Source organism: Sander lucioperca, chromosome 4, assembly GCF_008315115.2.
Source record: "Sander lucioperca isolate FBNREF2018 chromosome 4, SLUC_FBN_1.2, whole genome shotgun sequence".
NCBI classification, from domain to species: Eukaryota; Metazoa; Chordata; class Actinopteri; order Perciformes; family Percidae; genus Sander; species Sander lucioperca.
The window spans coordinates 40,598,615-40,616,808 of NC_050176.1; the positions used below are offsets into that span (position 1 = coordinate 40,598,615).

At 42.1% G+C, this 18,194-nt stretch overlaps 1 protein-coding gene across 2 annotated transcripts in view; it reads right to left on the reverse strand.

The window, feature by feature from the left end:
* LOC116049130 (spectrin beta chain, non-erythrocytic 1-like) overlaps positions 1-18,194 on the reverse strand; it is a 63,283-nt gene that overhangs the window by 3,644 nt on the left and 41,445 nt on the right. For both annotated transcript variants that reach the window (XM_031298522.2, XM_031298524.2), the window contains 12 exons: positions 17,061-17,285; positions 16,478-16,567; positions 15,169-15,447; positions 12,675-12,805; positions 12,278-12,482; positions 10,677-11,051; positions 9,908-10,152; positions 8,987-9,125; positions 8,182-8,266; positions 1,154-1,350; positions 557-663; positions 75-123 (listed from right to left, as the gene is read on the reverse strand). In XM_031298522.2, the coding sequence (XP_031154382.1) occupies positions 75-123; positions 557-663; positions 1,154-1,350; positions 8,182-8,266; positions 8,987-9,125; positions 9,908-10,152; positions 10,677-11,051; positions 12,278-12,482; positions 12,675-12,805; positions 15,169-15,447; positions 16,478-16,567; positions 17,061-17,285 (2,127 nt within the window). The remainder of the gene's footprint in view (positions 1-74; positions 124-556; positions 664-1,153; positions 1,351-8,181; positions 8,267-8,986; positions 9,126-9,907; positions 10,153-10,676; positions 11,052-12,277; positions 12,483-12,674; positions 12,806-15,168; positions 15,448-16,477; positions 16,568-17,060; positions 17,286-18,194) is intronic.

Sequence of the window (18,194 nt, forward strand, 5' to 3'; positions counted from 1 at the left end):
AATCCTACCTACAGCACCTTTAATAAAGGAAACGTGGCTGTCCAATCAGTGTTGAAGGTAAAGAAAGTACTGACCCGAGGAGAGTCCTGGTCTGACGGGAGTCCGTTCTGAATGATGACTCCGCTGCAGAGACACAGAAACACAGCTGCTTACTGACCGTCGACATTATGTTACAACACCCACATTATGGAATATCCTGAACGCAATATGTGATAAATTATTACATAATGCAGGGGTAGCACTTTACCGACAATGTAATATTATGGTGCATTACATATATTATATTCAGAGTGTCCACCATGTTGCGTGTACGTTAAGACTAGATATTAAAATATTTTATGGTGAAATTTATTCATTACCTTTTGATTTGTTCTTTAAATGCCTTTTAAAGCCAGTAGAGAAAAGACCATTTTGGTTGGTTATTATTACATAATGCACCATATTATTGTGCAAACCCCGCCACATTTTGAAATAATTATTACATATTGTGTTCAGGGTTGCGTTGTTACACTGCTGGGATCAAACGGAGAAAACGGAAGTGACGGAGAAAACACACCTCTGCTGTTGAGACTCTTCGTTCTGAAGAATAACCGGCTCCGGAGACGGAGGCTTCCTCATCCTCTCCTCTTCCTCCTGCTGCCTTCTCACCTCCAGCAGCTCCAGCTGAGACACAGACAGACAGACACAGACAGACAGACACAGACAGACAGGCAGACATGACAGACAGACACAGACATGACAGACAGTCAGACAGACAGAGACAGACAGACAGAGACAGGCAGACAGACAGACAGACAGATGGAGAGGCAGACAGACAGACAGCCAGACGGAGAGAGGGAGAGACAAAGAGACACATTTCTTCAATAAACTGTTTTACATGAAAAGTTAAAAGATCTTTAAGTTTAAATAAAACAAATGTTTTAGATATAAAAGATCAAAATATTTTGCCTCTTAATATCTCTAAAAAGTATAAATGTAACAAAATGCACAAGGTCATAATTTCCTGTCCTTCAGACAATGATAAGAAACAAAGTCGGACCACCATTTACATCTGTGTTAAATATTAACACATTTATGTCTATTTTCCACTCACTCTAAATGATTAGTTTGGTTTGTGGCTGAATTTAAAACGAGCTTGTTGAATGTATCTCACCGTGGTCAGCCTCTCCAGAGCGGAGAAGCGCTCCTCCCAGGTGGCAGCGGACTTCTCAAAGGCCTCGTGGCGTTTGATGAGTTTCTCCACCTCGTCCACGCTCTGGCCCATCTCCCGGCTGGACAGGTACGGCTCCTGACCCAGCAGCCAGGCCTCGGCCACGCCGGCGTCCCGGGAGAACTGGTGCACCTCCAGGACTGATGGGAGGACAGAGTCACAATCAAACTTATTTTCTGTTTTACAATCCATTACTGAAGAAAACAACAATCAGGTGAAATGATAACAGGGTTTCTGTGGGTTTCACCAAGTCAAATTTAAGACCTTTATAAGACATTTTAAAGCTCATTATGAATGATATTTAAGACCTTTATCACAACATCAACGGAGCCCTAAAAAATGTTTTCAAGCCAAGTATCGCTAAACTTGCTCTTCCCCAAAGCTGAAGAATAAAATCGGTTTTATAACTGTGGGACAATCGCAAAGAGACTCGCGCCAATAACACGAAAGCTGATTGGCTGCAATATCAGTTACTTGTTGGTCTCATTTGTAGTCATAATACAGAGAATTATATTTGGACTAGCAAAAGAAAGAACTACAACACCACGGAATTAAAAAAAGAGTATTAATGATATTGTCACATCAAGGTAGGAAAATGAAGACCTGTTGAAAATTATTTAAGACCTAGAACACAATACTTCAGCAAATCTAAGCCTTAAGGCCTAAAATGTAGAAATTTTAGACTTTTTAAGACCCCGTGGAAACCCTGGATAATGAGCTTGATTATTTCATAGTATTATTTCAAGTTTAATTTCATCAATACATTTCAATACATTTATGAATGCAGAAATCTTGTGAACTAAAATAAGTTTAAAGAAATACAGACAACCCAGAATGTGGGTTATATTTTTCAACCCATTTTTATGTATTTTTAACCCAACAATACCCATATTATATATAAAATATCACCAAGAATCCAAGATGGCAGCAAGATGGCAGCAAGCTCATTGTCTGCTCAAGTGTCTCTCTCTGGACTAATTCGTTTTAATGAATTTTATTGTTTTTATCGTTTTAAAAGTTGCAGTTTAGTGTTTTTTTGGGTGGACATTAAAAGAGTTTAATTTAGCCTCCGCTTTACTTGATCCTGGGCTACCAAGCCTGAGTCACATCAACCTCTGCCTGGAGCCTGGGCTAACAGGCCTGAGCCTGCCTCATCCTCCTCCATCTAGAGCCTGGGCTAACAGGCCTGAGCCTGCCTCATCCATCTCCATCTGGAGCCTGTGCTAATAAGCCTGAGCCACATTTACCTACGCCTGGAGGCTGGGTTAACAGGCTTGAACCTGCCTCATCCATTTCCATCTGGAGCCTGGGCCAATAGGCCTGAGCCTGCAACATTCACCTTTCGCCTAGAGCCTGGGCTAACAGGCCCGAGTCTGCTACATCCACCTTCATCTGGAGCCTGGATTAACAGGCCCGAAGCTTGCCATATCCACCTCCACCCGGAGCCTGGGTTATCAGGCCTGAGCCTGTTTCATCCACCTCCACCTGGGGTCTGGGCTAACAGGCCCGAGCCTGTCACATTCACCTCCTGGAAAATAGCTACGGTTGTGCTACTCACAAACTGTTTCTGCTGATGTTTTTTAACATGAAGATTATGGCACTTTTAATAGTTTTATTATGTGTGTTGACCGTTTGGGACTTGGGACTAAGTAGTGCTCCTTGGGTAAGTACTGCTAATAATAAGCAGAGCATGTGTGGTATCTCCTATAGTGGCACTAAATCTGGTGCAGCAGGGCACCCTGAGCCTCCACTGTCTCATTTGGTTCTGGTCCTCAACTTCAAGTTGCCTGTGGTTGTACCTAAACTTCAGGCCTTCCTTGCCTTGTACAATCTTTCTCTTTCACTTGATGAAAAGCAATGCTTGGCTTCAACATTTGACACGCGTGAGTCTGTTCCAAAATGTAGTGTGAAACGAAGATTGATGATTGTTCTACTTTTACTTATATCTGGAAACGTGCAACCAAATCCTGGACCTGAGCTGAAATGCGCCCAGACCCCTGCTGATTTCAAATCAATGCCTGGGTTAAAATTTGTTCATCTTAATGTGCGCAGCTTATTACCCAAGATGGACATGGTCAGAATTTGGGTGAAATCGACAGATGCAGATATTGTGATCATTTCTGAAACCTGGTTGTCCAAATCTATTTCTAATGATGACATCGCCATACTTGGATACAACGTTCATCGTACAGACAGGCCCAAAAAAGGTGGTGGCGTAGCCATTTATGTAAAATCAAGATTTGGTGTATCAATTGTTCTATCTGAATCTATTTCTAAACAAATGGAGTTTTTGGCTTTGAACGTAGAAATAGTTAAGTCCCTGTCTATAACTGTTGCGGGGTGTTACAGGCCTCCATCTGCCATCAAGGAAGCATTACCATCCTTACAGTATCTTTTGTCAAAATTAAATTACAAGGAACTCTTATTGGCTGGAGATTTTAATTGGGATTGGCTAAATGCAGTTTCTGGTGAATTTAAATCCTTCTGTGACTCTATTAATCTAAGCCAGTTGGTCAACCTACCTACAAGGCCACATGTAAAGAGTCCAAATAAGTCTACCTTGATTGACTTAATCCTAACAAATGTCCCTCATAAGTTCTCATCAGCGGGTGTGTTCTGCAATGATTTGAGTGATCATTGTGTTGTTGCTATATGCAGGAACACTAAAATCCCCAAATGCAATCCCCGTATTATTTGCAAGAGAAATTTAAAAATATTTAATGAGCAAGCCTATCATCATGACCTAGCTTTGGTTAATTGGGGGCATTTGAGTTTGTTGCCAGATGTGGAACTGGCTTGGGCCTATTTCAAGGAGAGTTTTATGAAGATTGTAAATAAACATGCTCCTATTAGGAAATTTAGAGTCAAGGGTCGAGAGAACCCTTGGTTTTCTCCAGAATTGTAAGAGTCCATCCATCAGCGCAATGTGGTATGGGCCAAAGCCAGAAAAGGCGATTCTCCCTCTGATTGGTCTAATTTTAGGCATTTAAGAAATAAATGTACTTCTCTTATTAAGAAGGCTAAATCAGATTATTACTTATCTGTCACAACAGAAAATCTCAACAATCCACAGAAATTTTGGAAAGTGATAAAGTCTCTATCTGTAAATAGAAGACCTCAGGCTCTTCCAAAATATGTCTTAAAAAACTCTGTTCCTGTCTACGATAGGACCGAGGTCTTAAATAGCTTTAACAATCATTTCATAGCTTCTGGTTCTTTGTTTGACTCCACAGGAGTGGCCCCCGTGACTCCCTGCACAGAACCTCAAATGTCTTCTGGAGAGTATTTTAATTTTGTTCCTTTTACTGTGCAGGAAGTGCATAAAGCTCTCAAAGCATTAGATCACAGGAAATCAAACGGACCGGACTTGATAGAGCCCTACTTCTTGAAAATAGCAGCTGATTATGTAGCTCAACCTCTTAAGGTCCTCTTTAATCTTTCAATCCAAAACAAAGAAATACCACTTGTTTGGAAGTCTGCTTTTGTTACCCCTTTATTAAAAGGAGGTGATCCAGCTGTTATGACTAACTACAGACCAATATCAAACTTGTGTGTTTTGTCAAAACTTCTTGAATCTCTTGTTTGTGATCAACTTAAAGAGTTCCTGTACTCTAGTGACCTACTCTCTAAACTACAATCCGGCTTCAGGAAAAAACATAGCACCATCACAGCTGCTACAAAAGTGATAAATGATATACTTGTTGCTCTTGATAAAAAACAATATTGTGCTTCCCTTTTTATTGATTTGTCAAAAGCTTTTGACACTGTGGATCATGTTATTTTAAAACATAGGCTTTTATGTCTGGGACTGTCTAATCATGTTGTTTCATGGTTCACAAATTATTTGAGTGACAGGACCCAGTGCATTAAATGTGATGGTCTGTGTTCTGATTTTTTGGATGTCCACAAGGGGGTGCCGCAGGGTTCTATATTAGGACCCCTCTTGTTCATCATGTATATTAATGATCTAGGACAAGATGTGTCTGACGCTAATATGCATTTTTATGCTGATGACACAATAATTTACTGTTTTGGACAGAACCCTGTTAAAGCTGTAGAATCTCTGCAGAAAGCTTTTGACGTGGTCCAGCATACACTTATCCAGCTAAAACTGGTCCTTAACGCTGAAAAGACCAAACTAATGTTGTTTTCAAACAATAAGAAGGTCCCTCAATCTATCCCCTTTGTGTCCACTCTTGAGGGAAATGTCATAGAGATGGTTCACACCTACAAGTACCTTGGTATTTTGTTTGATGACTCCCTGACTTTTAAGCCCCATATAGACAATCTTGTGAAAATGCTTAAACTAAAATTGGCCTTTTTCTTTCGAAATAAATTTTGTTTTTCTTTTGAGGCAAAAAAGCGCCTTGTTAATGCAACATTTTTATCCATTTTAGACTATGGAGACCTGTTGTACATGAATGCTTCTGCTAAATGTCTCCACAAGATTGATATTGCATATCACGCTTCTCTGCGGTTCATTACTAATTGCAAGGTCTTGACCCATCACTGTGAACTGTATTCCCGAGTGGGATGGCCTTCTTTGTCCTCCAGGAGGCTGGGTCACTGGTATACTTTCATTTATAAGGCCATGCTTGGTCTTTTGCCTTCCTACATCTGTAATTTAATCTCACGGAGGAGTGTTGGCTCTCACTGTTTGCGTTCGAATGATCTTTTGTTGCTCGCTGTTCCACTTGCCCGTACAGAATTGGGAAAAAGGGCTTTTGTTCACTCAGCCCCCCACACATGGAACATGTTGCAAAAAGACTGGAAATTGACTGAATTACTTTCATTGAACGCTTTTAAGTCCAGATTGAGAGCATTTGAGTCGATTCTTTGTAATTGTTTCTCATAATGTATATGTAATCGTATTGTATGTTTATAACTTTTTTGCTGCTTCTTGGCCAGGACTCCCTTGAAAAAGAGGTTTTTAATCTCAATGGGACTTTTTTCCTGGTTAAATAAAGGTTAAATAAAAAAAATAAAAAACAACGTAGTCTTTTTTTACCCAATTATTGGGCAGAAAATATAACCCAACATGCTGGGGAAAAGCCATAACACAACCCAGTGCTGGGTTACCAAAATGACCCAAGTTCGGTTATTTTTAACCCAGCAGTTCCAGGAGTGTGTGTGTGTCATAAATGTCTTAATAGCAATTATTGAAGGGGACACAAAAAATATAGCCAGAATTGTACTCATGTAGGACTGGCCAAGCTTTCTTATTCACTTCAAACATCAGATGAAGTGATTCGTTTCTCTAAAACCAATGATGCTGAACTGAGAAGTGAGCCTCCTAGTTAGCAAGCTAACTAACTAGCCAGCCTGCCGGTCACTTAATTAGTAAAGTTGAACAACTTAATGTTTCATTCACACACTCTTGTCATAGCGTAGGAAAGCATAGCGCTCTCGCCAGATGAGCGACAACTTTGTAAGGCTCATTTTCTGTCAAATCAACACGTAGAAAGTACATAATGCGCACAAAAACATTTTCAAATATATTCAAACCTTTGTGTTTTTTAAAAGGAATATTTAAACAATATTTTTGGCCAGTTTTGACAGCTGTAATGTGACGTGAGGATGAAGCTTCGTGTGATCTGCCTGTCCTGATGAGTCGACTAAACCACCTGCAGCGTTTCTTAATTGGTCAGAAGATGAAGGGCAGCGAGCGCCGGAGGAGCCTTCATCAACGCTGACTCATCACTGCAGCGTCCAATCAGCTATCAGCATGATGGCTGCAGGCAGAGACGGTTTAGAAGCAAGATGCCAACACTCAGAATAACTTCCTATCTCTGCTTCTCTCTTTAATTATCATGTTTCAGTTGTTTTATTCTCTTTTGTATGAAGGGAGGTCTCTGAATAACCCTTTTAGGCTTCTTTACTCTCCCGCACGGAAATAGCTTGTTTTAAAATCTATTATACATACTTTATATCTTTGTGCAAATACTATGCTGCTATCTATCTATCTATCTATCTATCTATCTATCTATCTATCTATCTATCTATCTATCTATCTATCTAAACTGTGTCCTGTGGGTTTGTCCGTGGCCACGCCTCTTTAGGAGACTAGCAGCAGCTCCTGAGTGTGAACGTAAACACAGATTATTAGAGATTTGACAAACTGTCACAAAGTGTGTTTTTGGGTTAGCCATTTGGGCACATTTTTGACATTTGGGTTGTTGAGTTATTGTTTTAGGGCTACCAGGCTAAGATATTGGAAAACTTAAAAAATAGCCATTTTAACCACCAGGTTTTGGAGTATGTGGTTGACAGGTCTGTATGGAGTAGACCTGTTTTGGTTTCGAACCTGCTAGCAGCAGGGGGAAGCAGTTGGGCCACCTGGAAAAGAATTTGTGCTACCACGAGTAGGACATTTGGAAAGACTTTTGCAGTTTGGGTTAGGACACTTGGGAAGACCAAACGGCCCATTCAAAAACCTGTCAAATATTCGGGGTTCCCTAGTCTCGCTTTGCCAGACCTTCCTCCACAGCGCTGCGGAGGAAGGTCTGGCTAGTCCACACAGCATTCCTGGATGGAAGCAAAACCAATCACAATCCTCTTGGGCGGTGCTAAGCTCCGGACGGAGCCACGGTGCCTCTGCTAAATAGTCTCCGGAAGGAACTTGTTTTGGTGGAACGTGTGTACGTACATACAGCGGAATTTCCGGCAGCAACGGAGCAATCCCGGAAGAGGAAGGTCGTGGATATAGACTAAGCCTTCCCTAATATTGGCAGGCATTTTTAGGGGAGATTGGGTCTTCCCAAGTGTCTTGACCCAAATGCCAGAATTCTTGTCAAGTGTCCTGACCCAACATTGTTGCTAAGTGTGTTTCATACCATTAGCAGAGTGTGAAATCTTTATCTTTAGTTATAGAGAATCTTTGCTGCAGTGACCTCTGGCCTCTGACCCTACCGGAGGCTTTGATCAGCTTGTGTTCATGTTTTCATGCAGATTAATGAATGTGTGAATCTTACTGAGTCGCAGCCACTCCCACCGGTCCTCCCACTTGTCGATCATCTCTTTCCTCTTGTCTGTCAGCTGCAGCAGCTTCTCTTTAATCTGAACACAGACACAGTCGTTTAACACTCCTGTACAACACACACAACAACACACCTGTTCTACCTGTACTGTGTCTTGGATCATTAGACCCAAACTGCATCTGCAGATGATTTTGTTGTGTTATTTATTTTTTACAGTTTTCAGTGATGATCCAGAATTAAAGTTCAGAACTTAGTGGACTGTTTTTCTGCTTGTGATTTGTTAACATTCTGAGTTTGACTTTCATTTTTTTTTAAATCTGCAAAACTCTGCATCCAGATTCCATGTGGCCCTAATAATGAGCGTCATCCGTATAAATGCCACTTTATTCAACTTTAACTACATAAATTAATAAACGTGCCTTTAAAATATATCCTGAAATAAATAAATTAATATATATATCATATAAATATATAAATAAATGTAAGCAGTCATTTAAAAACTGTCCTTTTATTTAACTATATTGCCTCATATGTTTATTTCAGGATGTATTTTATAGGCACATTTATTAATATATGTATTTATATAATATTGAATGAAATGGCATTTTATACATCTGAAGGACAAGTTCAGAAACACTTGTTTATTTACAACTTTTTGTTGGTAAATTACAACTTTTTCAAAAGATATTTAGCCTCTAATCTTTCTCTGAACACTGGTTTGGTGTTTGTATCAAATATCCAACACAATTTTTGTTCTGCCGACTCCCTGCTTGTCTTCTGTAAAGAGTTTCGTCCTCACCTCCTGTGAAGCGTAGTGTTTCCGGGCCAGCAGGGCTTTCCCCAGCTCGATGCAGGCGGTGAAGCTGTCGTTTCGAGCATCGATCTCGGCCTTGATGCCCTGGTGGTTGTTCATCAGCAGCTCCACTGACGACACGTCTCTGAACACACAAACACACACAGCGCCGTTGATCACAGCTTCTATCTACAGCTGCAAAGATTAACCAATTAGTTATCAACTATTAAATTAATCTCCAATCGGTTTGACTCATTTTTTTATGTAAGAACAGTAAAACGTGTATGATGTCAGCTTGTTAAATGTGAATATTTTCTAGTTTCTTCTCTCCTCTGGGACAGGAAACTGAATATCTTTGAGTTGTGGACATTCAAAATCCATGTAACAAAGTCACAAAACAGCAGAATAAAACAGAACAGTTATTGAAAGAAAACTAAAACTGGCGTATAAAAATCTGTACAACGTAGGTAAGAATAGGAAGAACATTTAAAAAAAGAAAAAGTTCAGTTCAAGGAAGGTTCAAGCTCAAATAAAATCAAGAAAGGCTCTTTGATGAAAGTATGTTTTAGGAATGGACTTAAAGGCGACTCAGCTGAGATTTTTTTGTGTTAGTTGAAAGAAAATGGTAGAAAACTGCACTTTAAAATGTAACTATCATTCTTTTTTTAATGGTGCCCTTTGTGTTCAGTTTAATGTTCAATTTGTTCAATAAAATAATGTTGGAAATGATTTCCTTAATTTAATCAACAAGCAATGTGTTGTATTTTAGCAGAATACTGAAACCAGCAGAACTGAATACACTTGAATATCTGTTTATCGTTATATTCAACGTTATTGTACATTGTCCTCATATACTGTAGCTCTAATCATTAGTTGCTTCTACCAGATGAAATGTTGGTGTTCAGCGGACCGTGGCAGACTCTGTACCTGGGATTCTCCTGGGCCTCGATGAGCCGGATCACATCTTCCATCCACAGCATCAGGTCTCGGACCATGCTGAAGAACCTGAACTTGTCTCCGGTGTCGAGGAGGCGGACCCTGCGTCCGTCACACGCCTCCAGCAGACTCCTCCAGGCCTCCAGCACATCACTCTCCCTCCGCTGGATGTCGTCCGCTTTATCTCCGGCGTATGCCGACTGCAGGCGCACAGCGTCCTCCTGCAGCTGCCTCACCTGTACACAGGATCAAAGGTCAACAGTTAGGACTGAATCACCTGATACCAGTTAAACCCTTAAAGACGGCCTCCGCGTCTCAACTTCCTCCCGCTGTACAAAGTGAAGCCAAAATCTTATGGATACGGGCACTGCCAACTTGTAATTTTGGAGGCGGAATCTGCACAGTAGTTATAGGGCATTTTTTGTTTCAAACCACTAATAAACCACAGAAACTACAGTGTCCCTATAAACCAGTGTCCCCATAAACCACATAAACCCCAGTGTCCCCATAACCCACTGTGTCCTCATAAAACACTGTCCTCATAAACCCACTGTGTCCTCATAAAACACTGTGTCCTCATAAACCCACTGTGTCCCCATAAACCACAGTGTCCCCTTAAAGTCCACCTAAAACACAGTGTCCCCATAAAATACAGTGTCCTCATGAACCACAGTGTCCCCATAAAATACAGTGTCCTCATAAAACAGTGTCCCCATAACCCACTGTGTCCCCATAAAGCAGGTTGTTAGGGTTGACTGACCTGTGTTCCCAGGGCCTGGATGTCGTGTTCAAAGGTGTTGTGCATCCTCTGCAGAGTCTCCACCGTGTTCTGGTCGCGGCCAACTTCCTCAGGCAGTTTCTTTTGTTTGTCCATGATGCGTCCCAGGATCTCCTTGGCATCGTGGTAGAACTTGTGGAGCTCGAAGGAGGCAGCAAGAATCTGCGTCCGGGTGTCGATCAGTTCCAGCAGGTCGGCCCAGGCTTCGTTCAGACCGTCCTTCCATTCAGCCACCGTTGCTGCGTCGCCATGACCAGAGTTGATCAGCTCATCTGCCAGACGGTTGACGCTGTCCACGCGCTCCTGACCGATATTCCCGGTGTCCCGGGCGAACTCACGGAAACGCTCCTGTAACATCTGAGCACAGAATACACAGGTCAGAGTAATCAGAGCAGAAACAACAAAAGTACTAACTGAGGTGTATTAGTAGATCATAATGTTTTTGACCTGGACCCTACGTTTCCATATTTTTGTGTCCAAGTGACTGATGGGAACAACAATCTTTGAAACTGGTCCAGTATTAAACAAGCTGCAATGTAACCCTACAGGACTAATTTTCAGCAGCAGTTAGAGTCACTAAAAGTTCTGTTTTTGCCGCTGACAGACTCAGATTATTATTCTAAGTGTCTGACAACATTATGGAAAGGATCCCTACAGAGATAGACCTTAGATAATGTACTTTTATCATCGCAAAACACACTTCATTCAAAGTGGACAGAAACTAAATCAAACTACCAAAAGCCGTCTTGGTTCATCTTTCCACTGTTCCAACAATCACCACTCTGGTTTGGTTGAAATAAACCCTTAATTCACCCATTTACATGTGGAGATATGCTGGCTCTATACACGCTAAAAGTCCTGATTATTTACATGGAGTCTGGTGGGTTTGGTGATGGTGATTTCGGGGCTGTTTCATGTTAAATGTTGCGTGTGCGCAACGTGATACGTCTCCATACCAGCAGGCGGCGCTGCTCTGTATTGTTTCCATTAACAGTCTGATTATTTACCAGAAAATGAAGACCGGCAGCTGATTGGACGAACGCGTCACGTGGTTCTTTTTTCTCCGGAAATTCACAGACAGACTGTCATGGCGGCTTGTTCAGAATACGATCTCATATTGTACTAAAATAGTTCACCGAAATGTGTTTCTGAAAACATTTGAAGAGAGAAATAGGCCGTGCAGTTGCTGAATCTGTCTTCATTTCAGATCAACAAAGGTCAGTTTAAAAGATTTTCGTCAGATTTTGAGCTCATCCGCTCCCCATTTCCGGGTGAGTCCCGACTGCCCTGTCTCCGACTGAACATGTTGGGTCGGCCCAAATGAAGGCCGACGGCTCCTCGGACGGCCGACGGCACGGGACACACTGAACAGACTCGAGTCACGGACCTCACCAGACGGCCCGACGCCCGATTATCAGGCTGGTGTGTCTTCTCTATTAGAATAATAATCTGAGTCTGTCGGCAGCAACAACAGAACTTTTAGTGACTCTAACTGCTGCTGAACATTAGTCCTGTAGGGTTACATTACAGCTTGGTTCTTGTTTAATACTGGACCAGTTTCAGAGATTGTTGTTCATACGTACAGTTACATGTTCGTAGTCCTGCCCCAGCTCGTGCGACCCGGCCACGACCTCCCGCTCAGCGATCCACTGCTCGAGGTCATCCACCTCCCTGTTCAGCTGGAAGAGGCGGAGCCTCTCGTCCAGTTTGCCCTGCCTCTCCTCTGATAGGTCCTTCAGGCCGGCGTACAGCTTATCCACCTGAGACTGCCGCATGCTGATTCGCTCACTGGATTAGGGGAGGTAAGAGGTCCATCAATAATCAACACAGTGAATAATCTTCAAATAATATCATTGTGGCCCTGGAGTTAGTTACTGAAGCTCTGTGTCCTCACAGGTTCATTTAAACACACACACACACACACACACACACACACACACACACACACACACACACACACACACACACACACACACACACCTCTCTGGGTGTCCGTCAGCCACCAGTCCTCTGCTGGTCTTGGACAGCTGGTGGACCGTCTCGGCGTAGTCCTCCACCGCCTGCTCTACGATCTGATGCTTCTTCTGCATGGTCACGGCGCTCAGCTCGTCCTGATGGAGACATTGGTGGTGTAAATATACAATTGTACAATTACAAATACAATGTAAGTAAGTAAGTAAGTAAAGTTTATTTCTATGGCACATTTAAAAACAGCTTGCGCTGACCAAAGTGCTGTACATAGCGCATTAGCCACAGGGTAATAAAATAAAATAAAATACACTTACAAATCAGTAGGGGTGTAACGGTACGCAAAAATCACGGTTCGGTACGTACCTCGGTTTTAAAGTCACGGTTCGGTTCATTTTCGGTACAGTAAGGGAAAGAAATGCAAATATTAAACTGCAGGTTGTTTATTACTATAAACTTTTTTTAACAATTGGTTTACACTTTTTAATAAAATATAATAAATAAAATATATATAAAATAAAAAAAGAATACAAAATAAAATACTGCTGCAAAGTTCTCCACTAAATAAAATACGCTCAGTCTCAAACCAATATCACATAATAAAATATAATGAAAAATATAAATAAATAACTATGGATTACAGAGCAGCATTACCAATCCCAGCTTGTCAACAACCGAGTATGGTCGTAGATCAGCTGCTATAAAAACACCAATTGCTTTCGTTATTGCGTCGGCCCGGTCGGAATTACCAGCAAAGGTCTGTTTAAATGCCAACGGCATGTAGTAGTGATGTTCACACTCGCGTGATGCCTTTTCAAGTGCGTTAGCAACGTCGGCACACTGCTTTGGTCTTATCGACTAGTCTTTGGTCTTATCGACTAGTCTTTGTCTGTTGACGTATTTCACCGGGAAACCAAAGGTTCCCAAACAGGAGACCTTAATAATATGGTGGCTCTTCAAGCTCCGGCTTGTCCGTACTGTCTACGGGCTTGTCTGCATTGGCCATGATGCTAGCTAGCGAGAGGCTGGGCTAAAGCGTGCCGTGTATGTTGTTGTACAGCGCGCGGTGTGTGATTTTTATTTTTTTCCCCAAACCACTTCAGAGGAAATCCCGCCCTGCAGTCGATTTCATTGGTTTAGGTTACAGTGACGGCGGGTAGGTTTAGAGATCAGTGTTTGGTGTTTGTACAGTGATTGACATATTGACATGACCAATGAAAACTTTAGAATCAGCTGCAGGGCGGGATTTGCGCTGAACACGGAGACTTCCGCCACTTAATATGTTCGTGTGGAAACACGAAAATTGACCTATGTTAGGGCTGAACGATTTTTGAAAATAATCTAATTGCGATTTTTTTCCCAAATATTGCGATTTCGATTCGATTATTTTTTTAAGCTCTTTGTCTTCTGTATTATTCAACAAAGACAAACAATAAATCATTTTATAGTATGAACAACACACAATTACACACTAGACAGTTAAAAAAGTAAAAATATAGTATACACACACACACACACACACACACACACGAGTGTATTTTTTTTTTTTTACAGTGCACAGAGAGGAGCTGCCTCCAGCTCCTCCCCCTCGTGAAGTTGCGTGCTGCCGTGTGTTCTTGTTCAGAGAGGCTATCGTTGCGTTAGCTAGTTGCTGGTGTTCTTGCCGTGGGATTAACTGTACTAATAAAACTGTTGAAACACCGCGACCACGCTGCTGTGAAAGCTCCCCGAACGTCATTTATCAGAGTCTGGTTGTTACTCCTCTCAGTGGCAGCTCCTCCACTCATATCTTTATAACGGAGCTAACCGCTAACCGGAGCTAACCGCTAATCAGAGCTAGTTGCCAACCGAGCCTTGAGTTCTGCGTGTCTGTATCCATTAACTGCATGTATGGACTCGAACCAGAATAAAACCCTTCATTTTATTAAAATGGCTGTAAAAGTTTTAAACTACAACTCAGAGTTGTTTGAATGACAGAAATCTGCTCAAGGTACGGCGTAGCGTTAGCGTGCTAGTTGATGCTTTCTCTGCAGAGTGCAGATCGCAGCCTTTGCGATTAGGAAATCGCGTTTTAACATATCGCGATATTATCGAAAATGCAATTAATCGTTCAGCCCTAGTTCCGCACTCAAAAGATTGCGTTCGGCCGTTCGGTGTACACGTGCACCGTACCGAAAGCCCTGTACTGAAATGGTCCGGTACGAATACACGTACCGTTACACCCCTACAAATCAGTGATTTAGGCTAAAACAACATCAAAAGACAAACACTTAATTACCGACATAGCAGGATAAGACAATTAAGATGCCGGGAAGGCCAATGTAAAAAGGTGAGTTTTGAGCCTGGCTTTGAATATCACAATTGAAGGGGAACTGTTGTCTTTTTCCATGAGTGGAATAAAAACAATGTAACCATTTAACTAACTGAAAAGATTACAACATAATTTATATTCACACCATCAGAAAGTGTTGTTTGTAGCCATTAAAGAATAAAACAGTTTAGTAACCTTGGCCTTCTCCTCTGACATCATGTACAGTTCCTGCTCGCTCATCCAGGCCTCGGCCTCGGCGGCGTCAAAGTAGTACTGCTGCGCTTTGTGTGCCTCCTGCAGGCGGCCGTGGCGGCGCTCTGCCTCCTCCATCAGCTGGCCCCACAGCTCCCGCAAGTCGGCCAGGCGCCGCCGGATCACGTCGCCGTTGGGCGACTCGTCCTTCACGAGGCTCTGACTGCGCTCCAGGATGTCGTCGATGCGAGGCTGATGACCCTGGATCTCTTTCTGCAGAGTCTGAGAAACCGACGACAGTTCATCAGTTTAGTTAACACATTATTCATTTGTGGTCTGTGGTGGCGGGGAACAAATCATATACAGTATAGTATGGCGGTATTTTCCGTGGCAATACTGCATCAATACAGAGACGCTATATCGATCTTTTATTCTATAAATTGCACATATGAATTTGACTTTTTGTTACTAGAATTATAAAATATATTGCTTTTTCAGTCCACTAGATCAGTGTTTCTCAAATGGAGGTATGTGTCCCTCTAGGGATACTTTGGAGGACTGCAGGGGGTATGTGTGATATTTTGCAAAATGTTTTTCATTTACATGCTGTTGGACCAGACCATTGATTCTCTTTATATAGACTTTTTTTCCTATCAAAAATTTGACTTATTGAATCGCCTTTTTTGGACCTATTCCTTCCTTCCTTCCTTCGTCTGTTTTTGAAGTTTGTCACTTTTTTGGACCTATTCTTTCCTTATTTCTTCATTCTTTCTACCGTCTTTTTCCAAGTTATTGTCGCTTTTTTCGAATTTTTTGTCATTTTTTAAAAGTTTTTGTTGCCTTTTTTCGTCAGCATTTAAATGTTTTTCCGTTACAAGGCAGTTGTTTAGTAAATCTATCGCTGACATCGCTGTACTGTTCCTCTTTTCTACCCAAAATGATTGGCGCTGGTCAGGGGGTACTTGGCTTAAAAACACAATTCAAAGGGGGAACATTGTTAAAAAAAAGTCTGAGAACCTGCGCTAGATGGTGCAGTTGAGTTTTAGCTTTTTTCAAACTGAAATTTAAAAAGGGAACTGTATCTTTTAAGATTAAACAGATGTCGACAAAGTTTTCCTTTGGGGTGATAATTTGAAGATGAGAATGAAAAGCTCTGCTGTGTTTCTGTTGCCATACTTTCTTTTATTTCCTCTGAACACCGAGACAAACTCTGTGTGTGAAACCGGATTTTAGGTCAGACCTCAGATCAGTCGAGGTGTTCAACACGCTCAGGACTTTACTTTCTGGTAGCGCAGGTCTGATGTGTTCTCACCTGGTTCTTCTTGATGAGCAGCTGGACGGTCTGCAGGTTGTGTCCGTGGTCGGTAGACTTGGCCACAGCCATCCTCTCCTGGACCCACAGCTGGAAGACAAAACACAAGAGTCCTCCGTTAACGCCAGTGTGCTCCTGAAGGCAGCGCTGCAGCTCGTTAGGAAGTTACAGAGCAAGTCATTAAAAACCCTCTGAGGATGACTGATTTGTGGCCCGACTTTATCAACGTCTCTATTAATATCTGGTATTAGTAGTATGCTGGAATCGGCAGAATCTCTTTTCCCGCTTCCTTTTGGTTGCAAGATCATCCATCACTCACATGGCGAATTATAAGACAGGGAAGATATCTTGTGACTCTCGTCATCGGCCTCATCTGACTTGAAAAATTTCAAAAACCACATTTTTACTTTTCAGCTTTAGGCTCAAATGATGTCATTACACGTTGCTCTGGGACAAATTTGGCCCTCACTGTACAGAAAGAGATTTAACTAAAATCAAATCAAGGCATGGATTCAATTCTTAATAAAAACGCCTGTTGACGATGAGCAGACATACTGTTTCACCAGAGACAAACTCTACGTACGATCTCGTCCTCCACGTCTCGGTTGAACTGGTGGACTTCCCTCGACTCCACCAGGAAGTCCTTGCGGCGCTGCAGCGGCTCCAACAGCTGCTGGAACTTTGTCTCCACCAGCTGCCTCCGCCCGTCCACCTCGTCCGTGTCTTTGACCTCCTGACCCAGAGCCTTCACCTGGCTCTGCAGCTCCACCACCTCACGCTGACGCACCTCCACCTGCTTCTCCAGCATCTGCAGAGACAGTAATATTCCACATTACAAAAGCAACTTTGTGCAAAAGCAATGGGAAAATTAGAGAATTTGCATTTTCCATTTCAATGACTGACAGTTCAGGCAAATACTGCAGCTGCTCTATTCAGATGCGATACTAAGTATTGCACAAACATTGACTAAACTGTCCAGATGAATTTGGTTTCAAGCCTTCACATTAGGGCTGTCAAAATTGCTCAAAAATGACGTTCGAATATTCCCTCTAAAAAAAACACATAATATTCGAACTATTCGAACATCTGGTTGCGCATGCGCATTTTGTCAATGACGCGCATTACGTCAATAACTGGACAAATTACACATTACAAACAATAAACACATTTTGAGTGCTGATCAAGAGTTTTGTGCAAGCAATTTAAGGTCGCGACTATTGTCCCAAATATAGCAGGCTTCATTCAGTGATTGAAACAAATATTATTAACATTAAATGAAGTTTCCCAGTAGCCGATATAGAACCGACGTTGAACGCTCCGAGCGAGCTGTGCTGTGGTAAACACGGAGCTTTTCCTTGACATGAAACGGTAAATAATCTAACCAGTGGAAGCAGTGCCTTTAACCTTTATTCATGCATATCTCTTCAGTCGTAGCGTAGGGATACGGTACCTCGGTTCATTACTTGACAGAACTCCCTGAAGCCTGCCAATCCACGACACTGATTGGTCTCATGTCCTTACAGATGAACAGAATTAATTTCTACGTTATGGCCTCTTGCCGTGTTGCAGACAAAGAGCTTGTGGCAGGCGGTGCAAAATCCGTGTCAAGACGTGACTTTTTAGCTGGAGATCCACACATTATGCCAGGCTCATTTGGGTGCACATTTTCGAGATGTGACCTCACGTTGCTAGTGGTCGAATGGTACGCTAACTGTAT